This window comes from Schistocerca gregaria, chromosome 1, assembly GCF_023897955.1.
Source record: "Schistocerca gregaria isolate iqSchGreg1 chromosome 1, iqSchGreg1.2, whole genome shotgun sequence".
Classification (NCBI taxonomy): domain Eukaryota; kingdom Metazoa; phylum Arthropoda; class Insecta; order Orthoptera; family Acrididae; genus Schistocerca; species Schistocerca gregaria.
This window is the reverse complement of record NC_064920.1, coordinates 491,710,007-491,737,843: the sequence shown is the minus strand read 5'-3', so window position 1 is coordinate 491,737,843 and position 27,837 is coordinate 491,710,007. Positions and strand designations below refer to the sequence as shown.

The following is a 27,837-nucleotide window of genomic DNA, read 5'->3' as shown; positions in this document are numbered from 1 at the left end:
ATATAATTTTAATTTTTATTGTATATATGTAGACTGAAGCAAGGCCGGGATTCGAACCTAGGACTCCTGCTCACTAAGCAGATGCGCTAACCACTACGTTACCCTAGCTCAGTGTTTGCACACATGCACGGACTACTCTCTTTCCTCATTCCAAGTTCTCATTCATGCCTCAGCTCATTTGGTATTCCCGTAACTCCAACTACATTGCAGAGGCTCTCCAACAATATTCGAAGTTTGAGGCATGAAAAGATCTCTGGAATCATAGTTCCGCTTGGCTGAATCACCTATATGTGGGTTTCCAGAATGAGATTTTCACTCTGCAGCGGAGTGTGCGCTGATATGAAACTTCCTGTGGGTTTGTAAGGGGTCACCCGATGCTGAGGTGCACTTCCAGTACATTTGGAGAGCCTCTGCAATGCTGTTTGAGTTTAGGGGGAATAACAAGTGGGTTGAGGGGTGACTGGGATTTTGAATCGAGGAAGGAGACGCGATAGGGTTGTCCATGCATTTGTGTAAGGCCGCCGTGCAAGGATGGTGTAGTGGTCAGTGCATCTGCCTAAGTAAGCACGAGACATGGGTTCGAATCACATCCTTGGTACAAATCTTCATTCGCCGCTTCAGTCTGCACATTTAATCAAAAAGGTTTGAGACGAAGATATCTAAGGGAACATGTAGCTTCATTTAAGGAAAGAGCTCCCATCATAACGGAAAGAGTTTTCAATTTATTTTGTGACGACTATATGTAGCCATAGTTACAAAATATACTCTGAGACACAACAGCGACGTGCTATGAAGGAATTATCGGAATGTGACGGAAGAAGATAGACCCACTCCAGTCAATAAGATTCAGAGCCGAAGATGTGTCTGGAGACATCCCGGCCAGCGGTGGGGCGTCGACCTGATCGTCGTCCGTCATGGAGCTCGACAACCAGATGTGACGGTCTAGGGTCGCATTTCATTTCGTAGCAGGACGGCTTTGCTTGTCATCAGCGGCACCGTTACAGCACAGCTTTACGTCGATGACATTGTACACCCTTTATGTTGTCCTTAATGGAAAGCCATGCTGGGCTTACATTTCAGGAAGATAATGCCCGTCCGCACAAAGCGAGAGTTTCTACTGCTTCACGCTTACTAAACGCTTCGTAGGCCATCGAGGTCGCAGCATCTCTCCCCAAAACGCAGAAGGTTTGAGACATTATAGGCAAGACCTTCCAAATACGAGGGTTGGAACTTAAATAGTGGCAACTACTTATTCACAACCGATACAAAAGAGTTACATGTTTGCACCTGTTACTGTCCTTCAAAGTAGTCGCCAGCGTTGTGTAGAACCAGTTGCCAGTGATGTGGAAGGCTTAGTATACCGTTAACAGAGCCTGTTCTGTTGATAGTACGAATGGAGCGGTCTACTGCCTGTCGAATCTGTGAAACAGTTCTGAAACACGAAGCCAAAACTGAAACGCCAATCCAACGAATGGTGAAATTATGGGTCGCCGCGAAAGTCGAAAGCGAGTCAGGGCCCCAGCACCGTGAAAGTTATGGTGATTCTGGTGTATGATTGTGATGGTGTTATCCTAACGCATAACTTTCCTCCACGGCAGAACGTCAATGCACAGTATTACTATTTGTTTTTGGAGCATCGCCTGCGACCACCTTTGCGAAATAAGTGGCGACACTTTCTGCTCAACCCATCCATCATTTTGCAGGACAATGTGCGGTTGCATACAGCGCAAGCGGTGGCTGCTCTGCTCAGTCGATGGGACTGGGAATTACTGTACCATGCACCATACTCCCAGGATTTACGTCCTTGTGACTTTGATTTGATTCCGAAGATGACGGAACCACTTCGTGGCATTCGCTTCAGAACTGTTCCAGAGATTCGACAGGCAGTAGACCGCTCCATTCGCACCATCAACAGAACAAACACTGCTAACGGTATACTACGCCTTCCACATCGCTGGCAACGGGTACTACACAAGGCTGGTGACTACTTTGAACGACAGTAACAGTTGCAAACTTAACTCTTTTGCATAGGTTGTGAATAAATAGCTGCAACTATTAAAGTTCCAACCCTCGTGTCTCGGGATCTTCACGATCTGATGTGCCAATTGGACAGATTTGGCGGGAAATCCCTTAGCAGGGAACGCTTGGAGCATTGTAGACAGGGTCCTCCAAACATCTAGGGATTTTGACGATCTAATGCACTAAGTGGACAAAATTTGGTGCAATATCACGCTAGAGGACATCCAACAATTCCACCAATCAACGCCAAGCCGAATAACTTGTGAGTCTGTACATGTACATCTTATCTTCTGATTTGCATCCCATTCAGATAATTCCTTCGTGTTGCGTTAAACTTTTCTTCTTCTTAGAGTATATGAGCAGTTTAAGGCACAATCCACCATTAACCAATATTCTGTAAAGTAAGTTGTAATCTTCCTAGTAGATCCTGGGACGTGACTTGTTCTTATATTAAAATCGTAACTGGTGTTAATGCACAATGTGCAATGCATTCGTTTTGGGTACTTCCAAATAGCTTAAGATCAAATTGTACAATCGTAAGTAAAATTAAGAAAATGTCACCTGAAGACATCACAAAACCATTAAGAAAATTAATAGCATCTGCGGACCTTGTCTCAGTGAAGATTGTAGTCTTGGAAATTTTTGTCTGTACAAGGTACTCAGTAATCATTTTGTAACACATCAGTGTTTTACACAGGGAACGTGTAACATACTGTTCACGGGCGGTGGCCGGTTTCCTGGTTTCCCCGTTTCTGGGAGAGCGGAGATATTCTGCAGCCTGGAGATAAATGTTGGTCGTCTGGCACAATCTCGTTGTTACCAAAGACGAATAATTATCACACGATGGCCGGCATTTCCTAAGACATTTTGGAGAACAAGCACACGAGCAGGAAATGACCAACTGCTGTGCTTGCATCCTGCTGAATGTCACTTACAGATGGGGGTTTAGAGTCTGGGTTGGGGGATGACTTCGGTCCACCATCGGACGCCGTCTTTTGGTGTTTTGTTTTACTGTAGTACCTTTTCATTTTTTATAAGATATTTACGTTACCTATTTTAAAACTAAAACCAATATGGGGAAACGGATATTCATGTATTATTACAAACCGCTTGTGTCAAAAGGCAAAACGTCTCTTGCTATATCAGTCAAAACTTACGTGAAACTTGCAAATACGCGTTTTCTTGCCAACTACTGCAATTTTTCCTATGTTCCTATATGCTTTGTAGATAATATTTTACTTACGTATACCAAGACACGTTGTAATATACTTGTCACTGCTTGAAAAATACTCCACTCTGCGACAGGTTTAATCTTTTCTTTCCTAGAAGGCTTCATGTGAACCATCGAAAGCAGTGGGTCTCAGCAGAGTTAAAGTAGATCTGAGCAGCGAGATCACTCAGTGTAGACAGTGTTACGGAATAGCCGTAGGTGACAGTCGATGGTGTTCTGACATGCAGAGCGGCATAATTCGGGTGCTGCCTTCAGGCGCAGGAGCTGCTGCTGTACTTACGGGTTCCATCAAAGCGAGTGGCGATGGTGTCGAGGAACGTGTTCTGGGGCGCCAGCAACCCCTTCCTGGCGGGCATGGGGGACAGCGGCAGGCGCCGCTCTCGACCTGCAACACCAGTACAGTTGCGTCGTGGGCGCTGACGGAAACGTAAGCACACCGTACAGAAGCCGTCTCATCCACATCACACCAATACGGTGCAACATAGCTTGAAGCCTTGAAAATATTATCAACTCGGCGAGAAAGAAGGGGTAAAGCGACATCCAATTGTAGCCCTCTCATTGATGATTTATGCTCGGACTGTCAAGCAACCTATTTTATAACGCAATATTCAAATACCAGTAGTCAGTATAGTCAAAGCTTTAACGCTCCATGAAAATTACAGACATTATTCACTGCTACCAGACAATGACTGCTGATTACTTCTTCATCTCTCCTTTTATTGTGGCGGAGGATACCTGTTATTTTCTGCAACCGTGGGAGGTTTCTTTAGCTGACTTCTGTCAGGGAAATTAACTTCGGAGTCTTCTAAATTTGTTTGGTGCTGAAAGCCACCCCCGCGCAGGTATAGAGAGATTGGTGAGATAAGATCTGAAAGCCAGGTTAAAAACTCAGGGGACCGGTTCAAGGACGTGGCCGCATCACACAGTAATATTTGTTTAAATCCAAGCAAGACAGTCTGCGGTTGTCACAGAATATTTTTTTTCTGTTGAAGGTGCGATTCCCTGCATGCGTTACCAGGCAAACCTATCGATTGGCTGTGGTTGAAAACTGTCATGTAGTGGAACAGATTTACTGCCTTCCTCCTGGTACGACACCACTATTCGTTAAGCATGACAAAACCCGTCAGAATTGGAATTTATTATGTTGTGGTAGGCAGGAGAGCCAACACCGTGTTAGTAGAGGAGGCCGAAAGGCACGCGTTTTAGCTCACGCAGTCTGGCGTGAGGTCTGAAAGAGGACAAGGAAGTTATAATTTAGAAAAACGGACGTAGCTGGTGGAATACTTAACTTAAATCCATTAATGAAGAACGTCGGTCTTGACGGTAAATGATTCAATATCAATAATAACTGATAATGGCGCCTTGCTAGGTCGTAGCAAATAACGTAGCTGAAGGCTATGCTAACTATCGTCTCGGCAAATGAGAGCGTATTTTGTCAGTGAATCATCGCTAGCAAAGTCGGCTGCACAACTGAGGCGAGTGCTAGGAAGTCTCTCTAGACTTGCCGTGTGGCGGCGCTCGGTCTGCAATCACTGATAGTGGGTCCGACGTGTACTAACGGACCGCGGCCGATTTAAAGGCTACCACCTAGCAAGTGTGGTGTCTGGCGGTGACACCACGTATTAAACTTGTTTACAAAATTGTTATTGATCGGAACCCAGACGGTCTGCTGCAATTGGACAGAGAGCCTACACTGGCACAGCCACAAAAGTTTTGAGACAAAGGTCAGTACACAACGGTTGCTAGGATGTCGAAGAGTATGTTTGCATAGGGTTGAAAGCACAGTAGAACCAGAAAGTCCAGTAAACGTGGGCCGTAAAATGCATACTTGAAGAGCTATGGTCTCTTCCCAATCCGACACTGTGAAAGCAATCTTTTATACTGAAAGGTTTTTGTTTTCCGTAGTTTGCGAAGTGATATTGTGAATCAAAACATGAAAAAAAGTCCAGTAAACTTTGGCTGTAATGACCGTATCTTAAGAGCTATGAGCACTTTTGCATCTTCACTACTGTGAAACGTTTTTATTCTGTTTTCATGTTCAACCAACCCCTCTGAATATTGCTGTTCAAATTTACGTTTTTGAAATTTATTAAATCTGTATATGTTCGATAAACGTTTTATTTCATTTCTTATGGAAATATAAATGTTCAGATGTGTGTGAATTCCTAAGGGACCAAACTACAAAGACTTACAAACTGCTTAAACTTACTTAAACTAACTTTTGCGAAGAACAACATACACACCCATACCCGAGAAAGGACTCTAACCTCCGGCGGGAGGGGCGAGGCAGTCCGTGACGTATATTAAATTCTTATAGTGCCTGCTAGTTTCCTTTTGTAGTTAGATGAGCCCCTTCATCAATATATCCTTGTGCGGTGTAGTACATGTACTTCGATGCTAAAATGCTACACCTCTAGTGATTTTCGTTAAAGAAGATCTTAACTATTGTGCTACCTTGTTTCTCTTAAATTTGCACCATCTTATAGGGAGCTCCACTTCCCTGCGGTTCACTGGGGATCGAACTTGTAGCCTCTTGGGGGTATGCACCGCAGGATAGCCGTGCGGTCTAGCCACGTTGTCCCAGTACGCGCTCCCCCTGGCGGATCTTCGAGTCGTCCCTCACGCATGGGTGTGTGTCTTGTCCCTAGCGTAAGTTAGTTTATGTTGGGTTAAGTAGTGCGTAAGCTTAGGTACTGATGACCTCAGTAGGTCGGTCCTATAGAACTTACGACAAATTTCCAAATTTTTCTTGCGGGTATGCTACACAGCTCAATTGACACCTCACGCACGTTTCAGTGACTGTTCCAAATAGTCCAACATGTCTTCTATGGGATTAATGCAGGACGATTTAGCGGGACTGTCGAGCTGCAGTGGTATGTCTCAGTGGTGGTACTAAATTGAGAAATATGCAGATATGTGCGCAGGCCTGTGAACAAGGGTCTTTTCACACTGGAAGACGGGAGTGTCTGTAGAATAGTTTTCATCATGTAGAAGAAGCGGCAGTACTTGCCAACAAAAAATGTTGAATTAAATATCCGTATTTAGGATCACGCTAATCTGAAAGAGGGGGAACAAGTCATGGTCCCACAAACACGCCCAAAAGATCACAGAACCGCGTCTGGTGTGATCTACAGCCTTCCTGCATGACCGGTTAAACGCACCGGGATGCTGCTGCGCTTGGCGTCTGGCATAATTTTGTGACACAAATTCGCAGTCTGTCGGAGCACAAAACACGGCTCAACTCTGCTAGTGTCCAGTTTCTGGGTGATTTGGCCCACTGAGAACGTGCAGCTTTATGTGCTAATCTGAGCATTTTTAATTTTATTTACTTATTTATTTATTTATTTATTTTGCGAGAAACTGGCTTCGGATGTCAATTTCATGCAGTTCATTTCAGATATTCGATCGAGAACTGATCGGCGTGGATCTGCATGCACTGACAGCAGCAATTTCTGTTGTTCTGTGCGAGACTGTCATTGGTAAGGCGTTACTCTCGTCTCCGATACTGTCTATAAATATCTGATAAAGAACTTCTTACACAGTTACTCTTGACTCGTGTTCCGGAGAACGATGGTTCAATCCCGCGTCCGGCCATCCTGATTTAGGTTTTCCATGATTTCCTTAAATCGCTCCAGGAAAATGCCGGGATGATTCGTTTTAAAGGGCACGGCCAACTTCCTTCCCCATCCTTCCCTAATCCGATGAGGCCGATGACGTCGCTGTCTGGTTTCCTCCACCAAATCACCCAACCCACACAGTTACTAGGAGCGTTCAATAGCTAATGCCACACTTTTCTTTCTCGGCAAGTTTCGGTTAAAAAGAAAAAAAAAGCGGAATTTGTTGCCGGACACAGTGGACTAATCCCCGCTTCGGCGCCTATGGGTGAAGTTCCCATAGATGGAATGCACGTCCGTTACAGACACCGTTTTGAAATCTGCCGAGCACAGATCTGTCATTGAGTTTCCTGTGCGGGAAACCACAGCACCGCAGGTATTCAAAGTTGTCTGCAGAATGCCTACGGAGACCTGGCAGTGAACAAAAGCATCGTAGAGTGAAGCGTCTGTCACCATTGCTATAACGTCGCGCAAACCTGTCCGATTTCCCGCATGCCCGCCGGCCGCACACAGTTGGAGTCCTGCAGTGCTCGAACGCGCGGACTCTCTCATTCCAAGTGAGCGTGGGTCACATTCAAACACCTCACCGCTCAAGTGGTAATGCTGCCTCACTCCTCCACCAGTTGTGCTTCTCAAAGTTGTGTGCCCGCTGGGCAAAGTTCATAAAGACGAACTAAGGATGATCTCAGTGAAGGATGCACTCAGTGGAAGCAGTACAAGAATGATGAGGAGGTAGTTGCTGCAGCAAGACGTTTGCTCTGATGTTGACCAGTAGAGTGCTACCATTCGGGCATATGGGTTCACCCGCACTGAATGTAGGTTATTTTAAAAACTAGTGTTTTGTTGCCAAAAGAGTGTGGAGTAATGTGATGCACTGGAATTCAGAAATAATGTGTACATGGGTGCTAGTGGTACGCTATTCCTGACGCATACGTTGGGTAGTAGCAAAACCGGCAACTTCTTTCATGCAGGATAGTTCCTATCTACTAAACCCATGTCGCCCCATGTTACCACGCATTTTCTATAAAACTAACTGGTACATGTACACTGCCATGATTTATGTCACTGGTGGAGGGTCACGTGGGCGCCTGTTACCATTCTACACCACTTACAGCCCCCCCAAAGCGACCCTGTGCTCCTGTAAGGAGGGGACTAATATCTTGCCTAGTGAGCATGTAGAATTTTTTTGTGGCAGTTCAGCATTTCAACATTTCAACTAGTTAGTGTCAGTATTTATTGGACCGAGCACTGATACACTCTTCTTCGTACTCGAGAGCGCTAAGGCTCGCTGATAAGTTAGGAAGTGGTCTTACGACCCGAATATAAATAGTTTGGACCCCGGAGGTTAATTTTTTCTGTCTTGTTTCATTTTTACCGGGAAGTATAGGACAGCTGGTTGTGTTAAGATGCCCAAAAGCCATACCCTATCGTTGTTTGTTATTCAAACACTTCTGCATAGTTTTCAAAAACAGACAGTGTCTGCAGGGATACCACAATCACTTTTTATATAACGTTAATTATAATTCGTCTTGATTGCCAAATGTTTATTCACATGACCGATGACCAGTTTCGGTTCCTCTAGAACCATCTTCAGATCTGGAAAGACAATGATACTAATTTACTATTTCACAAATGCAAGCCTATTTCTTCCTATCTGATCAACATAAAATGTACCAGAACGTGCCAGCAATTTCAGCTACAGAAGTAACCCGTCCACACTCAGCAACCTTCACACGCTGCGTCACATTAAATTCGTTGGCAGAATGCACGTCATATAAATTAGATTCACTATGGATTTTGAAGAAGACAACCGTATAGATTACTTAGATTTAACATTAATAAAGAAAGATGCGAAACATGAGTTTAGCATCTTCAGAAAACCTATGTGTACAGATCTGTTATTAATGAGCGCTCGTCACCGACTGCGATACAAATGGACATATTTTACTTCGATGGTATACAGGCTACTAAGATTGCCACTAAACCAACAGGAAGTAGAAAAAGAACAAAGTATTTTAATACAAGTGGCCGTAGTGAACGGATATACGAGGAAGGAGGTGATGAATATTACTAATAAGATAAAGAAGAGGCAAATGAAACAAAGAGAAGGAGTCGAATCGCATTTAAGAGGAAGAAGAAAAAATACATGGCTCTCACTTACAATGGAAGAATTACAGATAAGATTGAAAGATAATTTAGTAAATCCGACTTTAAAATAGGGTTCCGCACAAATAGCACGATAAAATCCAAGCTCCGGCACAAAATATGTAATAGTAGGAGTAAATTTCAGGATTCAGGTGTATATAAGATCAAATGTAATGACTGCTGTAGGCAATACATGGAGCAGAAGGACAGGAGCTTTGAAACTAGATTCAGGGATCACACTAACTCTCAAAACAAAATAGCGTTTGGAGCGCATATAACTGCATTGAACAAAACTTTGAAATCGTACATAGAGCTCATAAGGGACGGTTTCTTAACATTCTAGAAGAAATTGAAATATACACCCACAAAAAGATAGACCCGGATTTAATCGTTAACTAGCAAAGCGAGTTCAGTCATAATGCCGATTCTAGTGTATATGACGACTTACTGAAATGATCACTGTTGCGTATATAAGTCCAAGCAGAAGGATGACAGATGGTGCACGGGAAACAGCTGGAAGATGCATGCAGCGCCTAGAGTCGTTGACGGGGCCCCCCTCCATGGCCCTCTTACCCACGGCGATGGACTTCAGACGACCGAACGGCTCGCGGCAGAACACCGAAATAGTGGGAACCACGGAAGCAGACCATGGAGGAAAACAAGTCTACACCAGCGCCATGGATATAGAAATCTCCCTTTGTTTTCGATCGTACGAAAACGATAATTTTATTATGTATTTTAATTTTGACAAGTACAAATTTTAACGTTGACAACTATTGATCTTAACTAAGTATTTTTAGAGATGAAAGCAAATGAGAAAAATGTACTTAATACAGTATGTACATATACAGTGTAACAAATGTACCAGACGCCACCTGTCGGTGAGAGTATTATAATTAATATAAATGACGTGCATTCTGCCAACCAATTTAATGTGACGCAGCGTGTCAAGGTCGCTGAGTGTGGGCGGGTTGCTCCTGTAACCGAAATTGCAGGTACGTTCTGGCACATTTGATGTTGATCACATAGGACTAAATACGTTTGCATTTGTGAAATAGTAAATTAGTAACCTTGTCTTTTCAGATCTGAAGATGGTTCTAGAGGAACCGAAACAGGTCATGTGAATTAAGATTTTGCAATCAAGACGGATTATAATTAACGTTATATTTCTGCATATGTAAATTGGAGTGAAAGAATGTGGGTTAGTTTTATGGAATATGAATTGTCAGTCAAGCTGCCGGTTCGGTTGTTTATAACCTCCACCTCGAACGATTTCATCATCAACGTGTAATAAAACAGTAATGTTCCCGTTTTGGAATTCGCAAATCCGCATGTGACTGTTCCCACGAACCCTGGATTCACAGTAGCCAAATCCGGAACTGTGTGCCAACAAACAGCGTCGCAGCCACTCCCCGAGTCTGCCTCCATTTCGCTGAGGATGCCGGATTTTAGAATAAGCATGAGCATGAAAGACACGGAGGATGGAATATAGTACCGCAGGAGAGGGACTACCGACGAGACAGTCAGTGACAGTGACAGCAGGCAAGACGAAATTGAGATCTCTCGCATCCTCTACACAGCGAACTACACGAGGATCTACAGACAAGTCATTTCTCGTCGTCGGGGCCTGGAATCTCTTTGACTGGAGTAGAATTATCTTCAATGATCAGTCTGGCCTAGAACTGAGCTAATGATTAGCGAAGCTGTATCTGGAGACGCATCAGACCGCAGTGGGTTACCAAACTGACAGTCGCCCGCCATACGGACAGAACACACGGGGGGATGGTTTGAGGTCCCAATTTCACATAAATACTCATCTGATTGTCATCTGCGTCAGCCTTTGAGCACAGTGGTACATCGACGATATTCTATAACGCACTTTCGTGCCCTTCATGGCAAGCTGTCCTGGGCTTACATTTCAATAAGTTAATAGCCACGGCGACAGTTTTTATGTTTGCCTTCGTGCTTGCCCAATCCTACCTTAGCCAGCAGGGCTCTAGATCTCTTCTCAATCGAGACCATTTGGAGCATTATGGGTAGGGATTTCCAATCATTTCTGTATTTTGAGCCGCCCATTGGGCCGAATTTGACACGATAACCGTCTGAAGGACAGCCAACAACGCTATAAACGCCAAGCCGAATAACTGCTTGCGTAAATGTCAGAAGTGGTACAATGTTATTGACTTGATAGTTTAAGAATCTCTTTCTCGTGAATAAATCGCCCAACTTTTCTGAAATGGTAATCATTTGTTTGTCATAGCTACCTGTTTTCGTCCCATCTGGACAATTCCTTTGTGGTAAATCTTAGTTTATTTTTTTAGGTTGTACAAGTTTACTACAAACTACATAGAACTGCAGTTTCATTTTCTTTCACAACTTAGCGTAGGTGCATAGATGATAAAGGATGTTTGCCACTCTTGGGGCTGTAACCAGAAATCTGTTGCTTTTCAACGTCTCGAGGAAGACTTCTAAGAAAGATGCAGTAAATGTGGCGTCTGCCAACCGTAAGTTCAAACGAATGTGGCTTGTGAAGAACAATGAAAAAAGTTAATTAAATTTAGCATGTACAGCTACATAATCCGCTTCTTCCTCTTCTTCATTTTTTGAACACGTTTGTCAGTATCGCCATGGATCGCCCTTGTTCGCCAACTTATTTATGAAACACTTCGAGGAAAAGGCGCTGGAATCCGCTAGCTGAAAGTCCACAGCATTTTTGGAATATGTTGACGACACGTCTGAAGTGTAGGCCCTTGGTGAAGATAAATTACAAGAATTTTGAACCTTCTGAATTTCATCAATGGACAAATCTATTTTACAATGGAAATTGAAAAGCATCTTCAAAAAATGGAAGACATCCCTGCTTTTCCATTTTTGTTTTCCATTTTTGTATATTTTGGTTCGACGCAAATATGGTGGCACTTTGGTATATCTTGTACATAGCAAACATACTTGTGCATAGCAAACATACTCTTACTTGTTTATATTTACATACAAATAGCTGCCACTATCCTTCCCAGACGATGAGCCTTCACAGAACTTTAATTCATAGAACACACATCATTGGTGACGAGAGGAGTCTACAGGATGAGCTTCTACACTTAGAGTTTGGAAGTCAACGGATACGCTTGACAGCATATACGTAAGGCGGTACGGACAAAACCAAAGGTGGGCATAAGGAATCAAAAAAATCCATGTGTTTCCTGCCATATGTGGGGAGCCTATCGTCAAAAATAGGAAGAATTCTCAGCAAACAAAGTAAAAGTGATTTTTCGCCCTCTCCGAAGACAGCAGTACTATTGGGTTACGTAAAGATGATTAGATGCTCCGGAAGACTAGTGTTCAGAAAGTCCACTGCAAATGTGGCCTGCCATACATGAGGCAGATGACGTACACAGCAGATACACTTGGCCAATAACTCGACTGTGACATATTGATCAGTAACAATTAAGTGCACTATGTTGTATGAAAAAGGCGAAAATATTATTGGCTTCTTCGAGTTTATGGTACTCGGCGGTGAAAGAGGCAACTGAAATTCGCTTGGCGACGAATTTAACTGATACAACAGCGGCTTCATCTAGGATAAGTCATGGAGTCCAGTGCTTTCCGCAATAAGTTTGGAAAGATGTCAGCAAAGAGCAGCTCAGAATAATACACCGATATCGCAGCGTGGATCGACCGTGCAGCCACAGATCTATTCGTGCTTATGTTTACTTCTTCGCCGCCGATCTACGTCTCTGGCACTTGTGTGTCTGCGGCCGCATATGTAGTGGTGCGGTTCGCGATTTTAAAAGGAAGCAGCGAGTGATGGAACATCACTCTTACATCTCAGTCTGAACATTACAGAAGAATATACAGCCGTAATGTTACAATAATTTATGCAGCTCATCAGTCCAATAGACTTAGAACTACTTAAACCTAACTAACCTAAGGACACCACATACAGCCATGCCCGAGGCAGAATTCGAACCTGTGACCGTACCAACAGCACGGTTCCGGACTGAAGCGCCTAGAACCGCTCGGCCACAACGGGTGGCGTACTGTGTATTCTCTCTCTCTCTCTCTCTCTCTCTCTCTCTCTCTCTCTCTCTCTAGCGCTCTCTCTCTCTCTCTCTAGCTCTCTAGCTCTCTAGCTCGCGCGCACACGCGCGCACACGCACGCACGCACACGCACGCACACACACACGCACACACACACACACACACACACACACACACACACACACACACACACACACACAAAAGGGTGTTGGTGCACTATCATTCATGTATGTACGACATACAAACACTTTCACCAAATCTTATTCCAAGCGTAGCCTTAGACATTGTAACATTGGCATAACTGCATACAACGTATCGTGGAAACCATAGGTTTTGGAATATTTGTCTATTTTGATCATTTGTTGTTTCCTTGTCCTATAATTGTCAGACAACCTGCATACGTGACGAACAAAGCTCGAGGAGAGCGGGGCATTCAGCCAATTTAATAATTTCATTTGCTTTCGTAAGTGGTTCCAATAGTAAAGGAGACGTTAAGCTGTTTATGAGTAATAGAAGGCAACAGCTCATCTACATCCTACTTGAGAGTTTCAATTTTAACTTCGCAAAAGATAAACAAGAGAGCTAATCACTACAGTCGAGATCAAAGCAGGTTATGAACTTTTAACGGATTACTCCACTAGAAAGAACGATGTTGAAGTGAATTAATTAACGATAGTAAGAATTCATTCTAGCAATTTCAGTAACTTTTTCTCAGTAAAACGTACTAATCTGATTGCAGAAAGAAGGCGTTTTTCTTCATTGAAGTTGCTTATATTCATCTCAAAAGTGGATTTTACAAGGAGTATAGCACTTACGTTTTCTCAGAAAAACAGCAAACGCTTCACAATAAGAAGAGATAAAGTAAACTGTAGTGCGGCTCTGAGCACCCAGCCAAATTAGAATCATAATGCCTTATTCAACGAATTTCAGTACGCAATACATTTTCCGGGACTTGCGTTTACTAAATTACGCTACCTATATGCAAATGGCTCCCAAACTGGCAACTGCTGCTTTGGTAACTGTATACTGCACTGTAATTTTCACTGCACATGTTTAAAGTAATATGTGTTTTCTGCTCAAACTCATTCAAGCAGCATTCTTTGTCACCAAGACACTTTTTTGCTTATCTAATTCATTCAGTTGCTAGGGGTTCTTATGTTCTCGCCACTGCAACTCGAAAAATATTTTGTAAATAGCAACATTGTGTGACCGATGAAGGGCTCAACGAATTTCTACTACGCTATCCCACTATGCTATCACAAGAGACCCCTTGAACGCTAGGTCACTAAAGGTCAATGATGTTTACGGTATTCGACGCCCCTCATATTGCCTACCATTCAGCCAGGTTATTGCCTACTAATGGCAATAGGGGGCGGGATTGGAGGTATCCCATGGTGACCACAGCACGAGGCTACGGCGCATAGTTGCACTGCTTAGTCGATGAATGACTCACAGCAGTGCTACAGTGCTAGTGGTGTTGATACAAGGCAGGGTAATGGCATCGATAAATAAAGCAAACATTACGTCATAGCTATACAGTAGTCGCCGAAGTTTTCGTCAGGAAGAAATCCAAGGATTATCGTAGACTGGAAAAGAAGTGGTACATGAAATATTAGCATTTCTGCAATATGAATCAGTGGAGTGTGTGATGTAAACGCTAGACAGTACGGTCAGTGTACTTGAGGAGTACAATGATAACTTTATGTGCTTAACAAGTGAAAGAGGTATTGAAACAGATGTCTAGCCATGTAGTTCATCATCCTCGTCTGACGGGCAGTCACAAATACTACGTCCAGTGAAACGTAGCAATGGACGATCGTTACCAAGAAACGGGCACTAAAGATAGTTACGTACATGGAAGATCATTCGCAGCATATTTAAAAAGCAAATAACAGTTCTGAACAGATTTCGAATAAGTCGGGAGCGATGTGAATAATTATTATCGTGAGGGAGTCAGGTACTTCCTTGAATGGTCAACAACTGGCTATAAACTTCAACTATAGCAATCATTTGTTCATTGGAACGTAATGTATCTACCGAGAGATTTTACTTATTCAAGGATGCTCAATCAGGGAAAAACAGAATGACGATTAAAAGTATCTGTAATGGCGCGCTCGCTTACAGACACACACAAACATAAACACAAACACAGTGTCCGGTCACCCACCCTTCCTCCAATCCCATCTCAACACTCCATTCCACTCTCCCATGGTGCCGCAATCACTAGCCGTGATATCTCAATCAGCTGTAAGGCATACATGACAAAGCTGCGCAAGCATGTGCAGTCTTCTACACTACAAGTTATGTGCAAGGAAACATTTACTGGTCGAAACCTATATCATTTGCGTTTAGCACATATAGGACAACAAATGTGTGTATGAACAGAACACAAAAATAAATATAATGAAACAATAGGCAGCCCGTTGCGTAAAAGAAATTTAATTTCTTTACAGGTTTCAGGCACTAAGTGCCCTACTTCGAAAGGTTATATCTATCGTATTATTTGCTAGTGTTAACAAAAGTATTGACCCTCGTGAATAATGCGACAGATACAACCTTCTGAAAAAGGGTACTAAGTGTCCGAAACTAATAAAGAAATTAAATCTCTTTTTTGCAACTTCTTGCTGGTGGATAAAATACTATACAAAAATGAAAGTAAGTAAAAAACACAAATCTACAATTGTCAATAGAAATAGCTAGATCCAACAAACTACCATAGAATCATTATCACCGTCACGCCAATATATGCATGATTAAATAATAGTCAACTGAAAATATCTAACAAGAACAGGCGAAAAATGCCTCCTACTCAAGAATTTCAATTGCAAAAGACATAAGTTTCCTCTTCTTTATGGTGAAATGTAACTGAAGTTATTATTATTAGCAACTAATGAAAATTGCGGCAAATATTAGTCATATTATCTGTTATGGCTCCTTATGATTTTGTGTAACTCACGAGGTAAAACAGAAGGATGGCAGAGTGTTTAATTTTCGTACACGTAGCATCTCTAGATTCTTGTATGACAGTGAACTACGAAAACTTGACAAGCAGCAGTCACTGTAAGTGGTAGGGAATTGACTCGAATGCTCAGTAAAACGTAGGTGTGCTGACACCTGCAACATGTAAATAAATAATAACTAAACTGAGATAATGGTGTGCCCAGTAGTTGGACACGGTGCATGGTTAAATGCCAATCTTGCATAAGAGACTTTCCAAGAGCTGAAAGAATTTTGCTATGTCAGAAGCAGAATAGACAGAGAAGGAAATCGTAAGAAAGAGGCGGTAGCAGCGACTGAGAAAAGCAAGAGCGCATTCTGTAAAAAGACAGCTGCTGAAATCAAAGAATATAAACCGAGACAAAATGAGGTCTGTGAAAAACCACAATTGCGGCACAGCTCAGTATTAAAAAAGAACATGGGCAATGTAAGACGCCATCCGTCTCATTTGAGGGTGAACAGACCACATTAATTTTTTCCCTGTTACAATAGAAAAAAACTGAATCGACATACCATTCATAATTTTGACCCTTTTGAGTATTGGACATGAGGAGACTTTTTTTGTTTTTTAAATGGTAGTCATTTCTACAAGTGGTGCACGTTATTCATAGTAAAGTCCTTAGTAATTTACAACTGCCGCTATTCTATTCCCCCACGAATCCTGTGAACAGACTCTTACTGTCCTGCTGATACATGTCGCAACTCTCTCACTAGCCGTGTCCAACACGGACGCCCCACCATCCATTATTGCTAGACAAAGAACCGACAGTTGCGATTGTAACGGGACACCCACCTTACTTCTACTCAACAGTACTTCTCGATACCAGTATTATTTTTTGGATGTTGGACTGGTCAGTAGTATCTCAGATGCTTTTCTTAAAACTTTCATATAATTTTATACGCAATGTTATATTTAAAACAAAAATTTATGAAAAGGACTTACTTTATAAAATATTTTAGTTTGATATGACAACCGATAAGTACTAGTTCTGAATGCGCAGTTATTTTCTTTTTTTTTTTTTTTTTTTAGAAAGATTCGAAATTACGAATTATTTGCTCACTTAAAATTTCTATTCTCAGTTAGCAATCGTGTACTGTTTACTATGTTTATTTCCGGATTCATTTATGAAATAATAATCAAATTAATAATGTAACGAAAACTAGTAGGAATTCATTTGTTATGAAAAATTGTGAAGTCTTTGGAATATTGTTATTTCCGCAGAGTGTGAGAGTCGTAAGCTTGCTTTTGATGTGATCGGTCGTAGTTTGTATAATAGATGCGAACCATGTGATTTCCGCTTTGCTAAAGTGGAAAAAAATCAAAATACTGTATGATATAGTGAGAAAATCAGTAGAAAATATATTGACGTACAAAATACTGCAATATTCCAATTTACTTAGTTCAAACCAACCATGAGGACCTGATGTTAGATTTTCAGCTTCAAGAATCAGACCCCTAGGCAAGAAGGAGCCGTCTCAGCATGACAAGCTAAGTGAACTTGGAAGTTTATTGTGATCCTCTCTCCTCTCAGATCTTCATAAAAGACTTCGCTTATTAATTACTTCGACTGGGCATGTCTTAATGTGGACAATAGATGGAAGAAGGAAGGAGGGGGCAGATTACACGATGTACCACTCACCAAAAACTTACCAAAAAGAAAAAATATCAAAACTCACACAAATAATGGAACTGTGATGTCGTCCGAAGAACGAGTTGTAAAAGCAAGTTTGGCACCTAGCAACGAAACAACAGAAAAATGTAATCGCTGCATGCCACGCCAGTCAATGAGAAACGCGGGCCTAGCCACGCCTGCTAGAACTTCGCTACGTTGCCGCAATCGGCTGTCTGCTTACGACTCGGCAGAAGAACGCTCCGCCCAGTTTGCAGTCAACGATCGTTTTATACAAGCCACCAGTTTACATGTCTTAGGCAGATATTAATGTGAAGTTCAAGTCCGTTTTTCTTCAAGTGAAGTGTCTTGTAAATTTGCCTGTATCAAGCAATACTTTAATGTTTTCAGTATTTACAACTGTCTCGGAATATTACTGTGCGAATGGGTTGTACGAAGACAAGAACATCTTGAAATCTATATTATTGTAATAAAGTGAACTAATATTTTATGTCCTGTAGTTCAATTCAGTCTCCTCCCAGACAAAAGCAAAGAACCCGCTGTTGTGCCTGCAAGTGTTTTCGTACAAAACAACAGGAAACTCACCAATGGGAGAAACTAAAGTGGAGTGGTTAGAAGCTTATGAATTGTGGTCTTAGGGGAGAATGTTGAAAAACCAGATCGAATGCGCGAGTAAAGAATAAAGACTTCCTACAACGAGACCAGAAGAAAAATGTCTCGTAGGTAACATGAAATGAAAAAGTGAGAATTGTTACCCATATAATATCCAATCAACTGTATCTGTACATCTCTGTATAATGGGGAATAGACCACTAGTTATAATGGGCAACGTGACAGCCAGTATAGGAGGAGGGAAATTTTGCGTTATCAGTAAAATGGGTCTTTCAGGAGAGCTCAGAGTCTTCGAACGTGGACTCGTCACTGCATGTCAGCTGAATAACAGGTTCATCAGGAGCATTCCTACTCTGCTAAATCTGTTGGTATTTGATTGTGAAGTGGGAACGAGAAGGAACACCCAGAGGTAAACGAAGACCGACCAACATCGTACAACGACCGACAGGGAGCGTCGAGCATTACGGAGAGTGGCTGTAAGAAGTCTCGTGAAACCACGGAAGGAATCACTCGTAAGTTCAAAACTATTACCAACAGGTCAGCTATCAGAATGACTACGCCTATAGAGATTAAAAAAGGGGTACAGTGGTTGAGCAGATCTTCAAAGGACACACGAGCAAGACTTGAGATGGTGTAAAGACAGACACTGAAGGAGAGTGGACGACTGAAAACTTTCGACTGATGGTTCATGCGATACACTATTTTTTTTTTTTTTTTTTTTTTTTTTTTTTTTTTTTTGGTCATCAGTCTACCGACCGGTTTGATACGGACCGCCACGAATTCCTTTCCTGTGCTAACTTCTTCATCTCAGAGTAGCACATGCAACATACGTCCTCAATTATTTGCTTGACGTATTCCAATCTCTGTCTTCCTCTACAGTTTTTGCCCTCTGCAGCTCCCTCTAGTACCATGGAAGTCATTCCCTCATGTCTTATTAGATGTCCTATCACTGGCCCTTCTTATCAGTGTTTTCCACATATTCCTTTCCTCTCCGATTCTACGTAGAACCTCCTCATTCCTTACCTTATCAGTCCACCTAATTTTCAACATTCGTTTATAGCACCACATCTCAGATGCTTCGATTCTCTTCTGTTCCGGTTTTCCCACAGTCCATGTTTGACTGCCGTACAATGCTGTACTCCAGACGTACATACTCAGAAATTTCTTCCTCAAATTAAGGCTGGTATTTGATATTAGTAGACTTCTCTTGGCAAGAAATGCCTTTTTTGCCATAGCGAGTCTGCTTTTGATGTCCTCCTTGCTCCGTCCGTCATTGGTTATTTTACTGCCTAGGTAGCAGAATTCCTTAACTTCATTGACTTCGTGACAATCAATCCTGATGTTAAGTTTCTCGATGTTCTCATTTCTACTACTTCTCATTACCTTCTTCTTTCTCCGATTTACTCTCAAACCATACTGTGTACTCATTAGACTGTTCATTCCGTTCAGCAGATCATTTCATTCTTCTTCACTTTCACTCAGGATAGCGATGTCATCAGCGAATCGTATCATTCATATCATTTCACCTTGTATTTTAATTCCACTCCCGAACCTTTCTTTTATTTCCATCTTGCTTCCTCGATGTACAGATTGAAGAGTAGGGGCGAAAGGCTACAGCCTCATCTTACTCCCTTCTTAATACGAGCACTTCGTTCTTGATCGTCCACTCTTATTATTCTTTCTTGGTTGTTGTATATATTGTATATGACCCGTCTCTCCCTTTAGCTTACCCCTACTTTTTTCAGTATCTCGAACAGCTTGCACCATTTTATATTGTCGAACGCTTTTTCCAGGTCGACAAATCCTATGAACGTGTCTTGATGTTTCTTTAGCCTTGCTTCCATTATTAGCCGTAACGTCAGAATTGCCTCTCTCGTGCCTTTACTTTTCCTAAAGCCAAACTGATCGTCACCTAGAGCATTCACAATTTTCTTTTCCATTCTTCTGTATATTATTCTTGTGAGCAGCTTCGATGCATGAGCTGTTAAGCTGATTGAGCGATATTTCTCGCACTTGTCAGCTCTTGCAGTCTTCGGAATTGTGTGGATGATGCTTTTCCAAAAGTCAGATGCTATGTCGCCAGACTCATATATTCTACACACCAACGTGAATAGTCGTTTTGTTGCCACTTCCCCTAATGATTTCAGAAATTCTGATGGAATGTTATCTATCCCTTCTGCCTTATTTGACCGTAAGTCCTCCAAAGCTCTTTTAAATTCCGATTCTAATACTGGATCCCCAATCTCTTCTAAATCGACTCCTGTTTCTTCTTCTATCACACCAGACAAATCTCCACCCTCATAGAGGCTTTCAATGTTTTCTTTCCACCTATCTGCTCTCTCCTCTGCATTTAACAGTGGAATTCCCGTTGCACTCCTAATGTTACCTCCGTTGCTTTTAATGTCACCAAAGGTTGTTTGGCTTTCCTGTATGCTGAGTCTGTCCTTCCGACAATCATATCTTTTTCGACGTCTTCACATTTCTCCTACAGCCATTTTGTCTTAGCTTCCCTGCACTTCTTATTTATTTCATTCCTCAGCGACTTGTATTTCTGTATTCCTGATTTTCCCGGAACATGTTTGTACTTCCTCCTTTCATCAATCAACTGAAGTATTTCTTCTGTTACCCGTGGTTTCTTCGCAGCTACCTTCTTTGTACCTATGTTTTCTTTCCCAACTTCTGTGATGGCCCTTTTTAGAGACGTCCATTCCTCTTCAACTGTGTTGCCTACTGCGCTATTCCTTATTGCTGTATCTACAGCGTAGCGTTAGAGAACTTCAAACGTATCTCGTCATTCCTTAGAACTTCCGAATCCCACTTCTTTGCGTATTGATTCTTCCTAAATAATGTCTTGAACTTCAGCCTACTCTTCATCACTACTATATTGTGATCTGAGTCTATATCTGCTCCTGGGTACGCCTTACAATCCAGTATCTGATTTCGGAACCTCTGTCTGACCATGATGTAATCTAATTGAAATCTTCCCGTATCTCCCGGCCTTTTCCAAGTATACCTCCTCCTCTTGTGATTCTTGAACAGGGTATTCGCTATTACAAGCTGAAACTTGTTACAGAACTCAATTAGTCTTTCTCCTCTTTCATTCCTTTTCCCAAGCCCATAACCTCCTGTAACCTTTTCTTCTACTCCTTCCCCTACAACTGCATTCCAGTCGCCCATGACTATTAGATTTTCGTCCCCCTTTACATATAGCATTACCCTTTCAATATCCTCATACACTTTCTGTATCTGTTCATCTTCAGCTTGCGACGTCGGCATATATACCTGAACTATCGGTGTCGGTGTTGGTCTGCTGTCGATTCTGATTAGAAAAACCCGGTCACTGAACTGTTCACAGTAACACACCCTCTGCCCTACCTTCCTATTCATAACGAATCCTACACCTGTTATACCATTTTCTGCTGCTGTTGATATTACCCGATACTCATCTGACCAGAAATCCTTGTCTTCCTTCCACTTCCCTTCACTTCACTTCACTGACCCCTACTATATCTAGGTTGAGCCTCTGCATTTCCCTTTTCAGATTTTCTAGTTTCCCTACCACGTTCAAGCTTCTGACATTCCACTCCCCGACTCGTAGAACATTATCCTTTCGTTGATTATTCAACCTCTTTCTCATGGTAACCTCCCCCTTGGCAGTCCCCTCCCGGAGATCCGAATGGGGGACTATTCCGGAATCTTTTGCCAATGGAGAGATCATCGTGACACTTCTTCAACTACAGGCCACATGTCCTGTGGATACACGTTACGTGTCTTTAATGCAGTGGTTTCCATTGCCTTCTGCATCCTCATGTCGTTGATCATTGCTGATTCTTCCGCCCTTAGGGGCAATTTCCCACCCCTAGGAGGAGAGAGTGCCCTGAACCTCTATCCGCTCCTCCGCCCTCTTTGACAAGGCCGTTGGCAGAATGTGGCTGACTTCTTATGCCGGAAGTCTTCGGCCGCCAATGCTCATTATTTATCAAAATTTAGGCAATGGCTGGGATCGAACCCGGGACCGAAGACGTTTTGATTATGAATCAAAGACGCTACCCCCTTTCTTTTTTTTAATCTCATTTTGTTCGCTTTTGTTCGTTGCATCTGCTCGGGGCGGACGTCGTAAGACATCCACTTGTGTTCGTTGTTGATCGATTGACTCAGTTTTTTTTATTACAGAGGGCGCGAAACCCTCTGACCGAACACGCTAAGCTACCGTGCTGGCTGACCCCTAGAACACGGATACATACATCTAATAATGATAAACGTATGTTATTCTCCACTGGAGGCCAGTCGGTACCTCCACAGTAAAAATAGAATAACGGGAGTAGTTCTGTCGTCACAAAGTTGAAGCTGATGTCCTCTATATCAGTAACGCAGACGTTAGGTTCTCGCCCAAGCCTATTCATCAAAATTCCCACCTTTAGGCATTTACTGGTATGCAATGCTAGTCATTCTGATTATAATACATAATGTACAGGAATCACATTTCATTCGGAACTGGATTCGTTCAAGGAATATTTTCTTTTATATTCTGGAATGGTGGTCGCGCTGTTTACTTGTTCTATGGTGGCTTTATTTCAGTTATTTGTCTTTAGATTTCTTATTAATCCAACTATAAATGTTCTCTGTTTCATCACTGTGGAAATGAATCGTTGGAAACCGAAGAGAGACAGCAAAATATGTTGTCACAATTTTCGCGACGATGATATAGACTGAACACCAGTTTCGTCAGTCCGTATTAAGGAAAATGCAGTATTACGAAAGCAGCAAGTTCATATGATTTACTTACTTACTTACTTCTCTTCTTGCTTGCCGCCAACTGTGGCCGAGCGGTTGTAGGCGTTTCAGTCCGGAGCTGCGCTGTTGCTACGGTCGCAGGTTCGAATCCTTCCTCGGGCATGGATGTGTGTGATGTCCTTCGGTTAGTTAGGCTTAAGTAGTTCTAAGTTCTAGGGGACTGATGACCTCAGATGTTAAATCCCATAGTGCTTGGAGCCATTTGAATTTTTCTTCTTGCTTATTTGAAACGTATGACAAAAAGAAAGTAACAGTGATGATATGAAATGGGTCGTGTAACAGGATCTAATTTGTACATAACATCAAAAAGACATCTCAACACTCCTTCCTGACGCTGGTTTATCGACGGAAGCACAGTTACGTTTTGTACTTGAAACAACAATTGTGCGTGCACGACAAATAAAGAACAAGAAGCATTGGTATCCAGAAGTCTGCTAATATTTCGTGGCACTTAACATAACCATGGCAGCAACTGTAGCGATAACATACTAAAGTGAACCTATTTGTGGGTGACTGACATTCAAAGAAGATCTAACTTTACCCGTAGACATGCCTTTCGGTATTTTCAGTTAGTAACTGCCGCTTCTCCTGCTACCCTGTACCTGATCCGCTAAATAGCTAACAGACGCAGGAAATAAATTTCGACCTCCTCTTTCGCCCAGTCTCCCCAATAGAAGCGGTAAATCAGTTGTGCCCCAGTTCCCTGCGCTCTCAGCGCACTGCGCTTTCGCGGCCCGTCGCCTCTTGGGGCAGAAGAGGACAGCCCGCGGCAGCGGCGACGGCTGCGCTAAGAATTCCGCGCTCGGCCGGCCTGCTCGCGACGTATTTACGGTGGCGCCCCGTATAATGACTCGCCGCCTTCCGCTCGCGTCTTGGAACGTCGCCATGCAAACTTCTCGGCTCGTGGCCTTGCGTGGGAGCAGATGAGCCTCCGAGACCCGCTCCGGCTTTCAGGTGGTCACGCCACACAGGGCGGCCCTTCCAGTGCTCTGTACTCTTACGTGTGACCGTGTGCTTCTACTGGATGAATCGCGTAATCACTTACTAATTACTGCAGACAAAGAGAGATCTGATGAAGTGCTTCAGCATCTGTGTCCTTTTCCTGTCTCTTCATTAATAAATATACCGTAATTTCTAATGACAAAAGCAAAACGAGGATAATAGAATGTAGTCGAATTAAGTCGGGTGATGCTAGGGAATCAGATTTGGAAATGAGTCACTTAAAGAAGTAAAGGAGTTTTGCTATTTGGAGAGCAAAATGACTTATGATGGTCGAAGTAGAGAGGATATAAAATGTAGACTGGCAATGGCAAGGAAAGCGTTTCTGAAGAAGAGAAATTTGTTGACATCGAGTCAGGAAGTCATTTCTGAAAGTATTTGTATGGAGTGTAGCCATGTAGGGAAGTGAAACATGGACAATAAATAGTTTGGACAAGAAGAGAATAGAAGGTTTCGAAATGTGGTGCTACAGAAAAATGCTGTAGATTACATGGGTAGATCACATAACTAATGAGGAGGTATTGAATAGAATTGGGGAGAAGAGGAGCTTGTGGCACAACTTGACTAGAAGAAGGGATCGGTTGGTAGGACATGTTCTGAAAGTTGAAATAAGTGGTTCATGTAATGTTAAAACAACAGCTGATTCCTCAAACTGGGGGGGGGGGGGGGGCTATCAAGTACGGGGTCCCACAGGGTTTGGTCTTAGGTCCTTTACTGTTCTTGATATACATTAATGACTTCCCATTCCATATTGATGAAGATGCAAAGTTAGTTCTTTTTGCTGATGATACTACTATAGTAATAACTTCCAAAAACCAAGAACTACGCGATGTAATTGTAAATGATGTTTTTCACAAAATTATTAAGTGATTCTCAGCAAACAGACTGTACAGTAAATGGCACAACTCTAGTAATAAATATAGACTTTGAACAGAAGTCTGTAGCTAAGGTAGAATTTTCAAAATTTTTAGGTGTGTCCATTGATGAGAGGTTAAACTGGAAGCAACACATTGATGGTCTGCTGAAACGTCTGAGTTCAGCTACGTATGCTATTAGGGTTATTGCAAATTTTGGTGATGCCTACTTTCATTCACTGCTTTCGTACGGCATCATATTCTGGGGTAATTCATCGTTGAGTAGAAAAGTATTCATTCCTCAAAAACGTGTAATCAGAATAATTGCTGGAGCCCACCCACAGTCATCCTGGAGACATCTATTTAAGGATCTAGGGATCCTCACAGTAACGTCACAGTATATATATTCACATATGAAATTTGTTGTTAATAATCCAGCCCAGTTCAAAAGTAATAGCTGTGTGCATAGCTATAGCACCAGGAGGAAGGATGATCTTCACTATGCAGGGTTAAATCTGACTTTGGCAAAGAAAGCGGTAAATTATGCTGCCACAGAAGTCTTTGGTCACCTACCAAACAGCATCAAAAGCCTGACAGATAGTCAACCAACATTTAAATATAAATTAAAAGAATTTATAGATGACAACTACTCCTACTCATTCGCTAAATTTTTAGATATAAATTAAGGGAGGGGAAAAAAAACTAAGTTAAACATTAGTGTCATGCAATATTTTGTGTAATGTAATATCTCGTACAGACATCTTTCGTTAAGTTGACACGTTCCACATCATTACGAAGTGTCGTATTCTTGATCTATGGAACAAGTATTAATCTAATCTAATCTAGGCATCAAGGAATCACCAATTTAGCATTGGAGGGCAGCGTGGGGGTAAAAATCGTAGAGGGAGACCAAGAGATGAATACACTAAGCAGATTCAGAAGGACGTAGGTTGCAGTAGGTACTGGGAGATGAAGAAGCTTGCACAGGATAGAGTAGCATGGAGAGCTGCATCAAACCAGTCTCAGGACTGAAGATAACAATTTTTAATGTTATAGCGACGGGGTAGTTTTTCTGTACTGCTTTTTCTTTTTCACTTATGTCATTAAAATATCGGATTATTTTAATCAGTAAACACTAAGGGGAAAAAAAGTTATGGGATACCTCCTAACATCCTTCGGTGATTATGAAAGAATAATACGACGACCAGCTTTATCGTGGCATATGAAAAGAGCCTAACATTACTATAACATTTTAAACTGAAAAAGTCAGTCTTTTTATGTAGCATACAGCTGTATATTTTAAACTCTAAATACCAGTGGTAGTGCGGGAACCCTGTCACTAAACTGAAAAAAAAGTTAAAGTAATATTACTCGATCACAGACTTCCAATTTCGCAGCCGAGGCAACAAGAACGTATACGCTCTTTGGTCTGTGTCGCGGCAGATTTAAATGTTGTTTGTGAACTTTAATTTGCTGAGCTGTGGATCGGTGATTTAATATTGGGGACCTTGGGGAAGAAAGCGAGTAATAAACTAACACTTTTTTATACCGCAACGAATAAAAAGTTTTACACAACCATTCAGGCCACGTCGTAACAGTATAGAATAAATACTAACAACAGAAGGGAACCTCATACAAGACCATTACGACGTTTCCTTCAGTGCTACAAAAGCTAAGCGTCGACTTACATTTGAAACAATGTACGCTATATGAATATTAACTTCTCAAAGACTGTAACATCCATCATCCCTAATCATCCCCACTGACTGTCTCTCTCTCTCTCTCTCTCTCTCTCTCTCTCTCTCTCTCTCTCTCTCTCTCTCTCTCTGACACACACACAGTCACACACACACACACAGTCACACACACACACACAGTCACACACACACACACAGTCACACACACACACACAGTCACACACACACACACAGTCACACAGTCACACACACACACACAGTCACACACAGTCACACACACACACACAGTCACACACAGTCACACACACACACAGTCACACACACACACACACACACACACACAGTCACACACACACACACACACACACACACACACACACACACACACACAGTCACTTAAAAAGTTTCGAAATTGGATTAACAAAATTAAAGAGAAAGATTTCCGTGTAATCTCCCCAAACTTGAGTACAGCGCACCGAACGTTGACACAACCATCAGAAACTATCAGAAAAGTCCTTCTCTGAGATTGTGTTCAACTGGTGCGTCATATTGCTCTGTATATCAAAAATGGTTCAAATGGCTCTGAGCACTATGGTACTTAACTTCTGAGGTCATCAGTCCCCTAGAACTTAGAACTACTTAAAACTAACTAACCTAAGGACATCACACACATCCATGCCCGAGGCAGGATTCGAACCTGCGACCGTAGCAGTCGCGCAGTTCCAGACTGTAGCGCCTAGAACCTCTCGGCCACACCGGCCGGCTGCTCTGTATATCGATGATGTCGCCAAAGCATTGACCCTTCACGCGAAATTTTGCACTTTGTTGTTTTGTGATAAGTTCGCACTAATATCACCAAATTTTCTCAACCGTGATGATGTTTATCATGAAGAATTATACGAATTATACATATAAATCAAGTCGCGGCAAGCGTGTATGGATCGTTGTTTTTGTTCGGGAGTCATGGAGCGCGGGACAGACTTTACACGTATGTTTCTCCTCTTCAAAAAATTCAGAACGCCCTGAACACTTCATTTAGACTCAATTTGCAATATCTATCACACCGACGTTGACACTTTCGTACGTTGACTACTAACCACCACCTGCACACGACACACGAATACGCGTATTTGCTCACAATTGTTAGCTCAAGCTATCACCGTAGTTAATGCGCAGATGTCGCTTGTGCGCCAGGAATAAAATTTT

At 42.2% G+C, this 27,837-nt stretch overlaps 1 protein-coding gene across 5 annotated transcripts in view; it reads right to left on the bottom strand.

Moving 5' to 3' along the window:
• The window catches only part of LOC126353886 (potassium voltage-gated channel subfamily H member 8), a 1,477,332-nt gene that overhangs the window by 1,382,595 nt on the left and 66,900 nt on the right, over positions 1-27,837 (bottom strand). For all 5 annotated transcript variants that reach the window (XM_050003094.1, XM_050003103.1, XM_050003121.1 and 2 more), the window contains exon 2: positions 3,531-3,635. In XM_050003094.1, the coding sequence (XP_049859051.1) occupies positions 3,531-3,635 (105 nt within the window). The remainder of the gene's footprint in view (positions 1-3,530; positions 3,636-27,837) is intronic.